General features: G+C 29.6%; 3 protein-coding genes across 3 annotated transcripts; 2 read left to right on the forward strand and 1 right to left on the reverse strand.

The window, feature by feature from the left end:
• Window positions 1-565: 565 nt before the first annotated feature.
• On the forward strand, window positions 566-4,392 carry LOC128957401 (uncharacterized). Its single transcript, XM_054303145.1, has 9 exons — window positions 566-667; window positions 1,401-2,629; window positions 2,693-2,827; window positions 2,895-3,039; window positions 3,118-3,283; window positions 3,345-3,564; window positions 3,634-3,832; window positions 3,904-4,089; window positions 4,159-4,392. Exons 2-9 carry the CDS (start codon window positions 1,403-1,405, stop codon window positions 4,257-4,259), a joined length of 2,379 nt encoding a protein of 792 aa, XP_054159120.1. The 5' UTR covers window positions 566-667; window positions 1,401-1,402; the 3' UTR covers window positions 4,260-4,392.
• Window positions 4,393-5,391: 999 nt separating this feature from the next.
• Window positions 5,392-9,846, forward strand: LOC128958968 (TBC1 domain family member 9-like). The gene is made up of 9 exons (XM_054304938.1): window positions 5,392-5,549; window positions 5,606-5,847; window positions 5,927-6,038; window positions 6,103-6,154; window positions 6,227-6,493; window positions 6,560-6,693; window positions 6,760-7,176; window positions 7,250-7,458; window positions 7,530-9,846. Exons 2-9 carry the CDS (start codon window positions 5,804-5,806, stop codon window positions 9,817-9,819), a joined length of 3,525 nt encoding a protein of 1,174 aa, XP_054160913.1. The 5' UTR covers window positions 5,392-5,549; window positions 5,606-5,803; the 3' UTR covers window positions 9,820-9,846.
• Window positions 9,847-10,957: 1,111 nt separating this feature from the next.
• LOC128958969 (ubiquitin carboxyl-terminal hydrolase 15-like) lies at window positions 10,958-13,907 on the reverse strand. The gene is made up of 4 exons (XM_054304939.1): window positions 13,500-13,907; window positions 12,333-13,432; window positions 11,386-12,248; window positions 10,958-11,316 (listed from the first exon to the last, which is right to left on the reverse strand). The coding sequence occupies exons 1-4, from the start codon at window positions 13,693-13,695 to the stop codon at window positions 10,983-10,985; spliced, it is 2,493 nt and encodes an 830-aa protein (XP_054160914.1). The 5' UTR covers window positions 13,696-13,907; the 3' UTR covers window positions 10,958-10,982.
• Window positions 13,908-14,652: the final 745 nt, after the last annotated feature.

Genomic DNA, 14,652 nt, shown 5'->3' on the forward strand with positions numbered 1-14,652 from the left:
GAAAAATAATTTTTTTATTATAATAATAGTGTATTTGTTTATTAAATTATTTGTGATTACGTTTGATGTCTTTTGCCATTTGCTGTGGTATATCGTCCTTCAGTTCATTTATTTGAGATTTATTGCAATGCTTTCTCAATATGTTTTAAATATATAATTGGCATAACTTATGCATAAGTAGAGTTGCCAACTCATTATTCTAGTTATTTAAATAGTTAATATTATACCAAATAGTATTCAATAGTAAATTTTTACTTGTATATCTAAAATAAAATTTGCTGTACAATATTATAAAACTATTGATTAATCTAAAATATTAATAAATATTTCAAGACATAAATATTTATTTTACTTTTATTACCACTATATATATATATATACTCCGATTCCTGTAAAATACAGTTGATATCTATATTAGATGAGCAGTCTATATGCAAGACATGAATCTTATCTCATCGAAAAATTTGAACAAAAAACTCATTGAATGAATGAAAGAAAAAGTTTTTACATTTTCGTCAATATTATAGAAAATCATTAATTTTGTAATTTAAGTGTAGTTTTATATTCAATTGATTTTAGTAAATAATTTGATTATTTGTTGTTCAGATGAATGCATCACTTTTTCATCACTTGATACATAATTACTAAAAAAATATTGTATAGAAAGGTAAGATTAATCAAAGTTTATTTGACTTTAAATTTGAGTAAAATTGTAAAAAGTAATAAAACTTAAGCCACAGCCTTGAGCTTAACATTTAATATATAATATATTAATACTATTTGTAATATTTGATAATATAATTCAATAAAAGTCATATTACTAATAAAATCGACTCATTATTATAATTTATATTTATTTTTCAAAATATATTTAAAAATACAATAAAATATAAAATTGTTGTCTCTATTACCCCACGTGTCTGTGAATTTGTTATCAATTTATTTATAAGTCTCATACAAAAGTGCTAAAAATTAATTGGCTTTTATTGATTGAATAGTAAATTTGGAAAATTTTTAAAATTTGCTGTTTTTGTATTTTTCCAAAAAAATATTAAATACGCCTCTATGCTAATGATATGAGTAAATTTTTATAGAAAAAAAACAATCTTATGAGCTTGATTAGTTATTATTTTGACTAATGTTAATAATATGTATTACAAATTATAATAACATTTGAATATATTTAAGACTTTAAATCATATATCAAATACATATTATGTTAATATGTATTATTATGGAGGCATTTAACTTTGTATAAGTATTTCAAAAAAAAGAAAAGATTTTAGATATCAAATTTAATTTTTTTAATAATATAATTTTATTTTATTGAATTTTATACAAATTTTATATTCATCTTATGATTTAATTTATTTTTAAAATTGTATTAAAAATCGGTAAAGTCATGGACAGTCACTTTGAAGTCCCGACTATACCTAAAGTTTTCGTTCCGCAACCCATTTATGCAAAACCCGAATCTAAAGTGCCATCCAATGCATCAAAACATAAAAATCCCGTCAATGAAGTCAATAATATTGAAATCGATAGCACAACCAATGATAAAGAAGACGATCAATTGGCACAAGAAGTTAATGATGGATCAGCGTTAGCCGTGACGACAATTACGCCCACTTTAGCAGCGCCTCCCAAACTATGCGATTCGTGTTCTCAGATTTTATTACAATACTTTGTTCCTCTTCAGCAATATATTGATCAAGTGGTACAACTGGCTCGCGGAGAGATTGATAAGCAATCAGCACCTCTTCCATTGCCATTGTTTAACACAAGAGATAACACAAGTTTGCAAGTCTTCAATCAACAGACTTATCATCGAAATGAACAAAATGTCATATCAAACGAAAACAGCTCTGAAAACCGTTACGACACTAGAGTTTCAAGAAGTGGAGGAAATGAAAGTCACGGCACAGATAATAGAAATTATAACCAAAATAATCAAAATCACAATTACTATCACAATACTAATCAATACCAAAATCAAAGACAAAGCTGTGATTCAAATTATCAAACAAATCATGAATCATATGAAAGAAATGAAAGCCATCAACAAATTGGTCACAATTATAGTGGAGGTGATCACCGAAGATTGAGCCATGAATCGCAAAGTTCTTATAGATCAGTTCAACAATCACATCACGACAACCAAAGCACAGACAATCAACAATTATATGGAGAAAGATCAGAATCTGATGACAATAACGAAAGTTTGATATTTGATGAAAATCAACAATCAATTAGTAATGATTTTAACAAATCAACACAAAATTCTGTGCCAATACAACAATCTGAAGGATCAAATGAAAACAACAGAATATCTACACAAGAATCATCACAACAGTCATCGCCGGTTAATGCAATAAATCCAACTGATCATCAATACGAAGAACCGGAAGGCATGACATCTCCCTATGCTTTTGTGACCATTGCTTACAATAACTTAAGTGCAACTAATGCTGTAATTTTGGCCAATTCTTTATTTTTAACAAATAATAAGACTATGAATATTAAAGATGAAAAAGGAAACCGACATTTAATTAATATTCCGTTTATTATTATAATTGGCGGTAATATTAATCCAATTCTTAAAGAAGCCATTTATATGGTTTTCGATGAGGTTAGTCCTTCATTATTAATTAAAATATAATTATAAGTCATTTAATTTCTATAACATAAATAGGTTATTACACAACCATTGGATGTAAGAGTTGCTCTATTAAGTGATGAATCAATTGGTATTCAACAATACAAACTTCAGTTATGGAAGGAATTGAAAAACTATCGAAAATGTCTTTACTTGGAGTCATCGACTTTGGTATTTATTATCACAATTGCTATTAACAATATATTTATATTTAAATTATAATAATAATGAAAATCAGGTGATCGGCAAAGTAACCAATTTGTTTGACGAATGTGAAGAGTTGTCGGCATGTGTTGACTATCTGTTTCCCGATAACTTCAATTGTTCAGTATTTGTCTTCGAGCCAAGTCTTATCACTTACGAACAGATCATCAGTTTTGCACGTAATTAACAAATTTTTGTAATATATAAAAATTTTTGAATTATTTTTATTATTAATAAATTGTTTGAATTTATATTAGTATTTCATCAGAAATGTCAATCACAAAAGGATGAAGGAGTCGCTGAAACATTAGATGAGATGACTTTATTGAATCAATTTTTTGCTCCGAAATGGAAGAAAATTTCATTTATTTATAATTTTGTCAAAAATGATTACTCTTACACACAAATACCAGCTTTTATGAAGTATTTATTAATTAAAAAAAATATTCCGATTCTTAAGATATCGATATACATATATTAATAGATTCGGTGACTCCATAAAGATTGTCAACTTCGGACATATGGTAACTCAAACGGGAATCTCAAGCCATCATTTGGGCACTTCATCAGTACAGCCGTGGCATATAGTGTTTGATTTGTTGGTCAACAATCAACAGGAATCTGTCAAATCTATGTCTATCGATAATTACTCTAAATTTTATCTCAATTGCTTTATACAACGCTTGTGGCCTATAATACAAACAGTAAGATGTTATCCATTTGGTATTTGTCTAATTGAACTAATGTTTGATTTAATTTAATTAATTTTTTAGCCATTGACACCATTGCTGATAAACAGATACGGAGTCGGACGCAGAGAGTGGTCTATATTTGACTTAATTCGCCTCTTAAGTCAAGAGTCGGGTTTCGAGACCAATGACCATATGTTCACTCAAACTCCCATCACTTTTAGGCGAATCAAATCTCCAACCGATAAAATCGCCAAATATAAGGATTTTAATCGATTAAATGGTAATCACAAACATAATTATTCAGTCTGTTGTCATATAAATTACTTTTATATAAAAATTAATATTTTTTAGAGGATGACTATCTCACTGAAGTGATGCCTAATCTCCAAATCGATGACAACCATGAAAAGGAAAGTCAAGTAAAAGAAAGTGAAGAATCAGACGAACAACAACTTACAAGAGATGATAAAGAAGAGACTGTTGTTGAAGAAGTGGTGGAGAAGGAGTCTAACAATCAACTGACACAACCACAACAGGGTATGTAAAAAATCATATAATTATTGCTATTAATTAAATTGATTATAATTTTTAAACAAATTAAATTAGATGAACGAAGCAAAAGGGAATGGGAGGCGGGAAGGATTGATTGGATGGGTGAACACCAATCCGATAAAATTATCGATAGACTTAAGAGACTTATTAATTAAATTTTTTTGTTTCAAAAATTCAACATAATTTTAATATATATACAATTTGTTTTGTTTACTAATCAAATATTTTTAGTCTTATATAAAAAAATAACATTTGTTTGCTTAAAGATTTTATTTAATTATATATATTACGGTTATATCATATAAATAAAACATTGTAGTATTTTTTAGCTAAACTTAATGATTTACATTAAATTTATTAAATAAACGTTTTGATGTTTTATTTAGTTTACAACAAATTTATTTTTTTAGAACTGTTGAAAAGCTTAATTTAATTGGTTTTAAAAATATAAAATTATAAAATAAATTTATATTTAATTCAAATTTTGAAATAATAATACCTATAATAACAATTTTCTGAGATATATATAATAAAAATAATAATAAAAATCCTTAATTTTATTTAAAAAATACTCATAAAATTGATTTGCTGTACACTTTAATAAGTTAATAAAACATTATTTTTTATAATAACGTTAATAAAGCATAATTTAATAAATACTAAATGATTGTACAAAGTTTTTAAAACTTATAAATTGGTTAATAAATATTCAATGTTAATAAATAATTTAGTTACATATAATTATAAGTGCAGTATATTATTGAGTATATGAATGTATTAATTATAACATAAAAATACAATACAATAAACTCAAATATAATAGAGATATTAATTTTATTATAACTATACTCTAATACAGTACAGTATTATGAGCTAATCAAATGCGATGCTTTATTTATATACTATTATAACTATATTACTAAATATTTACTAACTATGATATAACAAATAATTTTCTATACAATACATTGTTTTAAATTGAATGTCATACTTATTATAATAGTTTTTTGTTATCATTTGAATTGTAAATAAAATAACGAAATAAACAAAAGTTGTGAAAAAAAAGTAAATTAAAAGTCATATTAAAAAGCATTACTACTTTGTTGTTACTGTAATAACACTAATACTGTAATACTTTACTGTATTATTGGTTCCTATAATGTAATGACAGCCAAAACAGCTGTTAAATGTTATCAACAAATAAATAGTCAATAAATATCTTATTATTAATAATAAGAATATTGTTATGAAATTTCACTATTGATTTGTCATTGAATTGTATATCAAAAGTGTTAATCAATAACTGAATCGACTGTTGAAATAAAATAACGATTTTATTAACGTTTGCTTAGTTGGTCTGTATTTGTCATTTGATCCGATGGTTAGTGTTTATGACAGACACACGCCATCATAGATGATGACCTCAAGAGTGATCATTTGAAAAGGTCTGCAAATATTACAGTTAATGTCATTATTATTATTAATGAAGACTTTTTAAAAGAAAATATCGATTGTTTCGGAAGTCTGTCTTCACTGACACAATCAAAGCATAGTTGTATCACTTGATCCACAAATAAAATCATCGTTTGTCACATCATTTGTCATCAAAATTAAGACATCGATAGTATTTGTGATTAAAAACAATTGATTATATAATTAAATTTTATTAATACAACTATCACTGAGAGATGTCAATAAAATGTGGGTTAAATTTGAAGAAGTCTTAATCGCCAACGCTTTCTGGTATTGATAACCAATTGTTTATAATATTTAAGTGATAGATATAATGATTTAAATTTTGATGAAATATATTCATCTTTAGGGTTACCGAGAGAGCCAACCTATACTTTGTGTTACAGCGACGCAAAGGTCACGGCACTCGTGGTTTATCATCACTTTTGGTCGGAACTATTGATTCAGTATTTGATACAAAGGTTAGCACTAATGATAAAAATTTTATATTGAATTGAATTTAAATTTTATTATATACGACAACAGCCGCCTCCATATCGTATTCTTCATCAGACAAACAATTCAGAAGTCAGTTATCGTAAGTATTGAATATATCGTTTGATTTGAAAGACTTAATATTTAATGGATTGATTGGATTTTTCCCAATCAGTTGTCTCTTGTGCCCTAAAGAAGGATGAAATAGTGAAAGACTGGGAATGGATTGAACATAATTTGATGCCAACTCTTCAATCATTTGAGAACGAAGACGATGTGACAGACTTTGTTCGCTGTAAAATAGAGAGTCTAATCGCACAGGCAGTCAGTGATATGCCAACCGTCCAAATCACTGAAACTAGTGATAGTCGTGACTTTAGGATTGCCAGCAATAAGTTCGCCAAATTGTTTACAATGCCTGAAGAGGAGAAATTAGTTAATTGTTAGAAATATTTTATATTTAAAAATGTCATTTAATAGATAAACTAATTGTATGTTTAAAACATAGACTATTCGTGCAGCTATTGGAACGGCAAACTTCCCCGACAGGGATGGGTATACCTAAGTGTCAATCATCTGTGTTTTTATTCATATCTTTTTGGTAAAGAATTGAAAATCATTATTAAATGGGTTGACATCAAGGTTTGCATTGATTTTAAAATAAACATATTTTTATAATAATTTGTTGTATTTTATAAACATTTCCAGCACTTAGAACGGGACAGTACTGTATTGTTTCCGGACAGCATTAAGATCATCACTCGAGACACTAAAAACTACATTTTTTCATTGTTTTTGAATAAAACTAAAGATGCGTACAATTTGATGGAACAGTTAGCTAATCTAACAATGAGACAATTGATCTCAGATGAGAGACATCTTCAGTATAAAGTTGATGCAAATTTAGTGGCAAAAAAATCTAAGAATTTGCCGAAAAAGGTTTCATTTTTGAAGAGAGATTTAGACGCCCGAGCAATGAGTGAGTCCTATAGGATTACATTTAGACTGCCATCCAATGAGAAATTAGACGGAACTCTACCGTTAACACTGTGGACACCTTATAACAAACAACATGTTTGGGGAAAATTATATTTGTCTAACAATTATATTTGTTTTGAAAGCAGAGTATGTTTTTTATTTACTAAAATTACCGGCACTTATCTTAATAAATAAATAAATTAATTTTTGAAATTTAAAGGTACATTCATTGGTTTCATTAGTAATACCATTAAGAGATATTACATCCACTGAAAAGATAGACAACAATCAGTCCACGGGATATGAAAAAAATAATACAATACTAATAGCGACATCAAAGACTAATTTTATATTTTCTCATATCGATGACCGCGAGTTTCTTGTCATTAAAATATCGGAATTACTCGCAAGACTTAGTGAAGACAGAAGGTTTGTATACATAATTTATTTAATTTATTGTCATAAATATAAAATTTTTTATATATTTTTATTTTAAACAGATCCAGTATTGACTCTTTGAGCAGACAACTATCTTGTGTTGATGGCCAGTCCACATGGATTCCCGAACCAGCTCTCAGTACTAAATTTCCATTTCCCGATACACCAGAATCAATAGCTAAAGAGTCGGTTAAAACTAATTTATGGGAATTGCATTTCATTGAATACGGTAGAGGTATCTCATGTTATCGGACCACAAAAGCCAGAGAACTAATACTCAAAGGAATTCCCGATAAATTTCGTGGAGAACTTTGGATGTTATATTCGGGTGCTATTAATGAGCTTTTAACACATCGTGGATATTATGAACTCATTGTCCAGCAAAGTCTGAGCAAACACAGTGTGGCCACCGATGAGATAGAGCGTGATTTGCACCGTTCGCTTCCCGAACATCCAGCCTTTCAATCTTCTGATGGAATCAACGCTCTTCGTCGTGTACTTAATGCCTATGCATTTCGTAATCCAAGTATCGGTTATTGTCAGGCAATGAATATTGTGGCTTCGGTTCTGCTTTTATATACTTCAGAAGAGGAAGCATTTTGGCTTTTGGTGGCGCTTTGTGAACGACTTCTACCCGATTACTACAATACTAAAGTAATTGGAGCTCTCGTTGATCAGGGAGTGCTCGAAGAGTTAGTTAAAGATAATTTGCCCGAACTCTACAATAAACTGATTCCTTTCGGTATTCTTTCAATGATTTCTCTCTCATGGTTTCTCACTATTTTCTTAAGTGTTATGCCATTTGAGTCAGCCATACATATAGCTGACTGTTTCTTCTATGACGGCGCTAAAGTAGTATTTCAAGTGGCCCTTAATATATTGGCTTCTAATGAGGAATCATTAATGGTTGCCAAAGATGACGGCGAAGCAATGACTGTACTCAGTGGTTATCTCGAAAATATTACCAACAAAGACGCAAAAATACCTCATATCGTTCATTCCGTTGCTTACGGATCAGCTTCAAAGAGAGCCAGTCAGATGAGCACCGAAATCAATGATTTAATATTCGAATCGTATTCGAAATATGGATTTATTACAACAAATCAAATCGAAAAACTTCGAGTTAAACACCGAATAAATGTTGTCCAAAATCTTGAAGATAATACCATGAAAAATGTCATTCGAAGTCTACAAAGTTTTACAATAATTAATAAATATCTAACAGATGAACAAATCAAAGATATTTATGTCATCTTCAAAGAGGAACAATTAAGACAACAATATTGGGGCCAAACGGGAGAACTTAAATCTCAAGAAAAGTTTGATATGTATAACCCTTTTTACGAGATCTTCAAGTTGGACATGGATCAGTTTAGGTGGTACTTCAGCCATTTGTCTCCCTGGGCTCAGGCAGACAATTATGATGTACTCGTTCAAAGAATCTATAAATTATTAGATGAAAATAATGATAATTTAATTAATTTTCTTGAGTTTTTGGTGCTAATGATTGTTATGCTGAGATCAGACGCAGAGATCAGATTAAGATTTTTATATTGTATTCATTTACTTAACATTCCCGAACTCGTAGCCTCTCCTTCAGTATCTGAATTTGAAGTAATTGATTCACCCGATACTGAATTAGGAGCCGAAGCCACTGAGTTCTTTGCCGTTGAAGATATAGAAGAAAAGTCTGAAGAAAGTACACCTGTCATCACATTATCGCAATTTCTTTCATCGTGTAATATAACGAATACAAACCAGAGATCCAGTTATTATATGATGGCCGGCAACACAATGACCGGCGCTATAATCGGTTCACATTCCAGTGCCTTAAATGATACCAACAGTTCGGGAGACCGGAAGCTCGGTTTGCCGACAATGAACCAGACATTGTTCATACAATTGTGGAAAACATTGTACGATCTATTCTCAGGTCAAGAGAACGAACAACAGATCTATCATTGCATTGCATCGATGGGTACTTATCTGCTAAAACTCGGAGAATTGTCCTCTCAGTCCACTAAATCACAAACGAGTCAAACCAACTCAGATGACAGTCAGGAAAGTTTTCTCATGTATGACACCAATGATGTCGATCCTGATTGTCATAATACGAGTGACAGCGCTAAGAGTGATCAACAAAAATCATGTGATAATAATAATAGCGATGATAGTGATTGGTTCATAACATTTGAACAGTTTTGCGCTGCACTTCATAACGAACAGACTTTAGTTGATCTCTTTGAGGTCAAACACGACTGGTACTCAACTCTGGCCAAACTCAAGACCGGAAGGTTTGAGAAGCAACAGAGCTTTTCCGGAACCAACACTTCAAATGTGGTTACCGTTTGATACATTGATTTTTTTTGTACAATTATTCCGTACATTTCAAACAAGTTTTAATTAAAAAAACTTTAATTTACAATTAAACGTAATTGTCATTAATTGTGATCAAAATATAGTTTAATTGGTATTTTTATTAATATTATTATTATTACTACTATTACTAAATTATTACTAAAGTTGTTTATCGCAAAATATTTAATTCATTTGAAAAGACGTTTTCAATTTAAAAGAGTTTATTAAATATTTTATATTATTATTATTATATTTATAGTAACAGTATATTACTGATAGAAAGTGATGACAATCACATAATCGTGAATATGATTTATTGGAGTTAAATGCTATTAATGTTGCAAATGAAAAATTATTGATTCAATTATTTTTATATATTTCTAAAAAATTAATATTTATGTTTAAAAATTCAATCATTACTGTATTGATTATATAGAAATAGTTTGTTAAATAGTTTAAAAATATAATTTTAGTGAATATTTTTTAATATGAAAAGCAGTCTTCCTGTTAAAATGTAATTCACATTTTTTTACTAATAAAATATTTCAATAAAATTTAAAATATGCTGTATTTTCAAAATTATTATCGTTAATATTAATGAAAAAAAATCTTTAAAAAAAAGTATTGTATTTATAGTAAATATATTGTTATACTATTTATAAATGAATTATTAATAATATAATAAATAATATTTCAATATTTCTTAAATTTTATTCAATAATTATTTTGTAATAAATATTTGTTTTACATTATTATAAAATTAACATTAAAAGGTAAATGAATTTATTAAAAGATTTGTAAAATTGAACACAAGCTTTGTTTGTCAATTGCATTCAGTTTCGTTATTTTTTATATAAAAAATTTATGTAATTTATGAGTTTTTTTTATTAAATTTAATATTAATATAAGTAATATTGTTATTTGAAGAAAAATTAAATGGTTTATAAATAAAACAAACATAAAGAATCCATTCAATTTAAGTAACATAAAAACTAACATTTAATTTTAAAATAACATTCATTATTATAAGCATAATATAGCAAATCTTACTATAATATAATATAATAAAAATAGTAAATTAGCTAATAATTTAAATAAAAGAAACAAATTGTTAAATAAAGTTAAAAATATATAATAAATATTAATAATTGTTATAATCATTCCCTTCTTTGATAGAACAATACATACGCGGCCTTCGAGACCACGTTATCTTCAGAAGCAGAACTTACATTTGAGTCGTCGAAGTAATGCCAGCTTCCGGTGTGAATATTCTTGGCATAGGCTGTGTAATGACCGCCTCCGAGACCGCCGTAATGATTGGCCACAGCTGTCAAATCATATAATAATGACTCGTTATTGGGATTATTCAATAAGTATTCTCCCATATCAAGTGAATGAAGAGGAAAATCAACCAAAATATCTAATTTATCCCGAAATACACGTGAATAAGAAAATCTTTTTAAATGTATTATTAAAACTTTTGGAAGTGTCCTAAAAAATATAATAAACAATATATTAAATTGATATCAAATAAATTTAATACTCTTTTATAAAACATACCATAAATCAAACTTTTTGGATGCCATTTGATGTTTCTTACATTTGGGACAATACCACGGATCGTCTGAACCCAATCTCTCAGTTGTAGTGAATTGAGAAATACATTCAGACAGAGGTAATGATGATTTGGTAGTATTGGTGGTTGACTTAAGTGGTGGCAATTTGTACGGGTTTTCAACCTCAGCCTCATTATAATATTTATTCTTCATTCGTGTCGGCAAATCCACGGCTATAAACGTTTTGTTACTCAATTCAAATGGTTTGGTTCGCTCGAGTCGTTCGATATTAAGAGAGCCATAAGAATTAACAAAAGTCAAGGCAAACCTATCGGTGCGCTCACACTCAGCAACTCCTTCATCAGAATCTGATTCCTCTTCACTCAACGGTATTTTCATAAACCGTCTTAACTGTTGAGTCACTGCTTCGTAAAGTGTTTCATAATTTGAATCATTAATGCTTATAATAAATGGACGGCCAAATAGAGCAGTAGTTTCATCGGCTTTAACTTCGCGTAAATAGACAGCAATTGAAGAACTATTTTCAAGTGTCTCGTAAACTATTACTTCATCCAATTGTCCAGAATATGACTCCTCTCGGCTAAAAAGTTTATGAAACCTATGATTATAGACATCGGTAACAATAAGTCTTTCCGAATCAATGGTATGCTTCAACACTTGGCTATCATTGATAGTTTTGGCCACAGCGTTGCAAATGTCAGCAATAGTGCCGTACTTTGGTATCATTAGACGTGACATTTGAATAGCTTTCAATTGTTCCTGAGTTTCATCTGTTTTGTTGTTATTATCGTTGAGCACATTTGGTTGCAAAACCGGCACAAATACTACATCGATAGGTCGTTCACGCTATTAATACATACATATGTTATGTAAATAATATTAAACTTAAAATACAAATATCTATAAATAATATAATAAAACAATACAAACCTTAACGGGTAGCGGCAAACTCAGGTAACAAAAGGGGTCAAATGTCACACTAACGAGATTACAATCGGGACAAACAAGTGTCGACTTTAACAATGCATGAAATGTGTCCACAATTATACTGTCATTGCGTTTCTTGTAGTTTTCCCACGACTCGGCCGCCACAACGGCATCTGGTCTTAAATCGACATCTGTTTTGATTTCAATGTATGGTTTTTGTCGGACACGGTTTAAATCTTCGTGCAATCCATCTAATAGAAAGGCCATCAATTCTTGGCAATCTTGTTGCGAGAATCCACTAAATTGTGGCGCAAATCGGCCGACAGAGAGCTTGAATTCTCTCGGAGCCAAACAAGTATGGGAACCGCTCCACATTGCCTTTATTAGGTCGGCATAACTTTTAGCTATTTCTCCTCTCATACCTAAAGGATTGTCAGTATTGATATCATTCCAGTATTGATCACTCAATAAGAATTCAGTTAATGGCTGAGTGTTAGACAGACACTGAAGAGCACTATTCATGAAACATGTATTTCCTAAGTTCATGAGTCCACACAAACCAGGAATACATTTTGAAGAACGGGTGGCAATGGCTCCATAACGGGGTCGACTTGAAGGCCACGTGCCGTCAGGATTGCGCACTTCGAGTGTTACTACTGTTCCACTCATAAGTCCGGCGTCATTGAGAGTCTGATTATCGTTTGTATTATCATTAGAACTGGAAGGCGATAGAGAATCGTTGTGGGCCTTCAGTATTGATCCATTGGCCCAAAGTTGAGTATCTTTCACGTCATCGATATTAAACAATGTCTTCATTTCAGACTCCAATTGTGTCAAAGTTATTACTCTACTGTATGTCTTAAGAATTACATCTTCTTTAGATCCGTAAAGACTTAATTTAAGTTCAATCGGATAGATCTCAACCATACAATAGACCGAATAGGTTCCCTGTTCTATGACCGCCCGTCGGATAACATGAGACTCCTCTACAATACCGAACTCTTTCATCAATAGATGCCAACCTTCTTCCGGTACAAATTGATAGTCTACTTCTTCTTGAAGACGTTCGCGAAGAACTCGATTCTCCAGAGTTTGGAACAGAGCTGACCAAACAAATAGACAGTTAGATGTCATTTTCAATGCATATTTTAAATAGTCATTTAATCAAACCTGAGTTATCAATGGGTCCGGGATTGTGGACCTGTTGGTGATCATTGAGATATTGTTTACATTCGTCGAACCACTTCTTGTCGACCAAATACCAGTGCTCTCCCCTTTGCATCGGCCGATGGATCAGTTGTAACACTTCAGAAACGTCGGGCACTTCCGATGGCGAACATTCCATCTCTATATCATTGTTGTCCATCTCAGTGGTGACCAGTCTTTACTTAATTGATGACAAATATCTTCAAAAGTGATCACAAAATGTCTTAATTAATGACAAATCGATTAATGCTTTGAATGAGAGCTCACTTTGAGTTCAGATTTGTGTTAACTTTCGATACGAGCAATGAGTTCAACAAAATTGAGCTCAAATTAGAAACAATTCACACATTATGTGACACACATTTGTGTCCCCCATATACTAGTCATACAATAGTCATCAATGAATGTCAAACTGTATGTCAATTGAATCCTTGAGTCGTAACGTTAGCTACTGATGGCTCTAATGATGTGAACATTGTTTTTAGTGCGCATGACTTGCAATGAGTTGTCATTACATCAGAGTTTTACTCCAATTATTTGAATCACTATTTTTACACACATTTCGTAATTTGAATGCAATTAATGCTATTTTTGCATTCATTCGATGCATTCAATGCATTCAAAACACATTGCATTGCATTTTATTGATAACCAAATGAACTATATTTTTGTCATACAATTCATGCATTGATTTTGTATTAAATAATACTTTTATTAAGTGATCGTCAGTTTGTTTAATCATATCTTCTAATAATAAATACAAACAAAACATAAAACAAACATATTTTGCATTTTTATAATACTATTTATAAGATTTGTTTTTTGTTAACTTTTATTTTTTTCTATTTATTGATAATAAAAAAATATTACAGAATATTCTTGAATGTATAATAAATATGACGTAAAATCTAATTTAGAAAATATTAGAAAAAACAAAATTTATTTCTTTTTTAAATACATTTTATAATATAATTATAACTATTTTAACGTTGTTTTTAAATGAATTTATATTATTTATAAAACATTAATAATAATAATAATATACACTATTTATGACTTAAAAAAACTATTTTTTACACAATTTAAATTTTAAATAAGAACTATTAAACGATCATGA

The sequence above is a fragment of the Oppia nitens genome, unplaced genomic scaffold (assembly GCF_028296485.1).
Source record: "Oppia nitens isolate AA-2021 unplaced genomic scaffold, nextdenovo-longstitch-racon4-pilon3 scaffold3_pilon_pilon_pilon, whole genome shotgun sequence".
In the NCBI taxonomy this organism is placed as follows: Eukaryota; Metazoa; Arthropoda; class Arachnida; order Sarcoptiformes; family Oppiidae; genus Oppia; species Oppia nitens.